This window comes from Brassica oleracea, chromosome C9 (assembly GCF_000695525.1).
Source record: "Brassica oleracea var. oleracea cultivar TO1000 chromosome C9, BOL, whole genome shotgun sequence".
Lineage (NCBI taxonomy): Eukaryota > Viridiplantae > Streptophyta > Magnoliopsida > Brassicales > Brassicaceae > Brassica > Brassica oleracea.
In genome coordinates this window covers 45,128,015-45,130,193 of record NC_027756.1, presented here as the reverse complement: position 1 = coordinate 45,130,193, position 2,179 = coordinate 45,128,015, and the positions used below count along the sequence as shown (strand labels likewise).

General features: G+C 32.1%; 1 protein-coding gene across 1 annotated transcript; it reads right to left on the bottom strand.

The window, feature by feature from the left end:
* Window positions 1-781: 781 nt before the first annotated feature.
* Window positions 782-1,678, bottom strand: LOC106317134 (MLP-like protein 34). Its single transcript, XM_013754992.1, has 2 exons — window positions 1,407-1,678; window positions 782-1,252 (listed from the first exon to the last, which is right to left on the bottom strand). Exons 1-2 carry the CDS (start codon window positions 1,588-1,590, stop codon window positions 978-980), a joined length of 459 nt encoding a protein of 152 aa, XP_013610446.1. The 5' UTR covers window positions 1,591-1,678; the 3' UTR covers window positions 782-977.
* Window positions 1,679-2,179: the final 501 nt, after the last annotated feature.

Below are 2,179 nucleotides of genomic sequence, written 5' to 3'. Positions count from 1 at the left end.
TTGGAACCATGTATGTGAGTTTTATATTAAAAAAAAACGCAAAATACATAGTGTGAACACATTTATGAATATAGTGTGAACGCGTTAGCATAGTTATTATCAAATCATTGTGAGGCTGTCACGTGTTTATTATAGTGTGAATGCATTTATTACAATGCTTCTCTTTTGATATATAAGGGATATGCTAGTATTCCTATTTCTTTAGATAATAATTGGTTGATAATCATTAAAACCTATTTTCATTTCAAATTTCCTTTTTGAGCAACTTTTTTTATATATATATTTTAATCCGCAAATAGAAATGGATTTAAGAGAGCCCAACCTGTCCAACCTAACCCACCCAAATAGAAGTGGAGTTAACGCTTGTACGATAACTTTTCTTTTTTTTGCTAAATTGTGAATATAACTTTTCTACCATATGAATCTATATGTAAGCCATAAAATATGTGAGCACTGCAATATGTAAATGTGCATACAACGTGGTCCCATATGTACAAAACGATCTAAAACTTATAAAATAAACAAAACATTATTGATTATTATAAATTACATATCTTATAAATATTTATATCTTTGCATGATCAGGACTCAGGAGAATCACTTAAGCTCTTTTTCTGAATTCTCTACGTTCCCCTTCTTCCTGTTTGTAAACTTTCATCACGGTTCATTTGTTATTCTTCAGTGGTGCTCTTTTCTTATATTCATCTTGTCACGAAGCAGAAAGCGCGATGCTTAACGAATTCATTTAAACATATGCTATAATATGCTTTTATTATTATCAAACATTTCATACATAAATATCGAGTAGCCTAAGTAACAACTTCCATACACTCATAACACACAACTCTTTCAGCAACTCGGACAAGGCGGTTCCTTAGTCCTTATTTTACAGCACTTTTAAAGACTGAACTTAAAGGCAAACACACAAATATACATATCGATATATAATATGATTGATACAAGAGAAATTTCCTCTATTACCAGGAAAAGAGATGTGCATCGATCTCTTTGGATACCTCGACGGCAAACTGGAGGAGAGACTCAGGGTCAGCCACCTTCTCGTTAATTTTCACGTATTGAAAGTGCCAATGTGCAACACTTCCAACATCTCCCTCCTTTGAGGTCACTTGTAAGGTGATCAAGAAAAGAGTGTACTCTTTCATTAAATCACCGTCTAGCACCTTGAACGTCACCTGGTTGTTCTCCAGATCTATTGAGTCTATCATCTCCATTATCATTTTTGCCTCCCCATCTGACCATATATAGCATTTACACATATTTATAGTTATAGGTTTAATATTGTTAGAAATCTCGCATTTGAATAAGATCAGAAAATATAAAAGATATTTTGATCGAGAATCGTCTTAATGTATTAATATAAGTAGAGAATTGTAGCGTTGACTTGCCATGAACGTATCTCCAGACCACGATAGAACCAACTTGGCCCATTTCGCCTTCGCGCAGCTCGCAGCCTTGAATGTAGGATGGACATATACTGGAGACTTCGAATTGTTGTTTCCCTACAAACATGTCAAGGAACTTCCCGGGCGAAGATTTTAGCTCCACGGTTGTCTCAAGGATCCTGGCCATCTTTTAATCTTCCGCTAATTTGCAAATTGTCTCTTAGGCTTTTGGGTTTTAGAAGTGAATGTGTACTTCTTCTGAGCTCTTAAGCCTCTTTTAATAGAGGAATGAGTAAAGCGTGAATTCGACGGGAATTTAATTTATTGCTAAAATATTGTGGTTAGTTCTTCCTTCTCTATAATCCCCTATATATTAATTGAGAAGCATTTGAAAAATTAGAACTTTAATTTTGTATTAATTAAAAAATACCCCAAATCCTAGGTGACACTCTAAATGCCTTCTAAATTCCATTTCAAAGAATTCTAGAGCATCTAATATAAAGTATAGTTTAATCTAATGGTGTCACATTATTCCATAATTATATAACACTAGAGAATATTATATTAACCTAAAATATATAAAGTGTGTATTCTTTCCTTAAATAAAAGCTACGGAATTACCTAATATGATTTACATATATACGAGAATTAATGATTATGAATAATAAAGATTTGATAACAATTTTTGCATCCTTCTTCATTTTTGTTTAAATTTATATTATTAAAAAAAACTTAAACAATCACATTAACCATATAATAAAAAAATTAGATTTTTT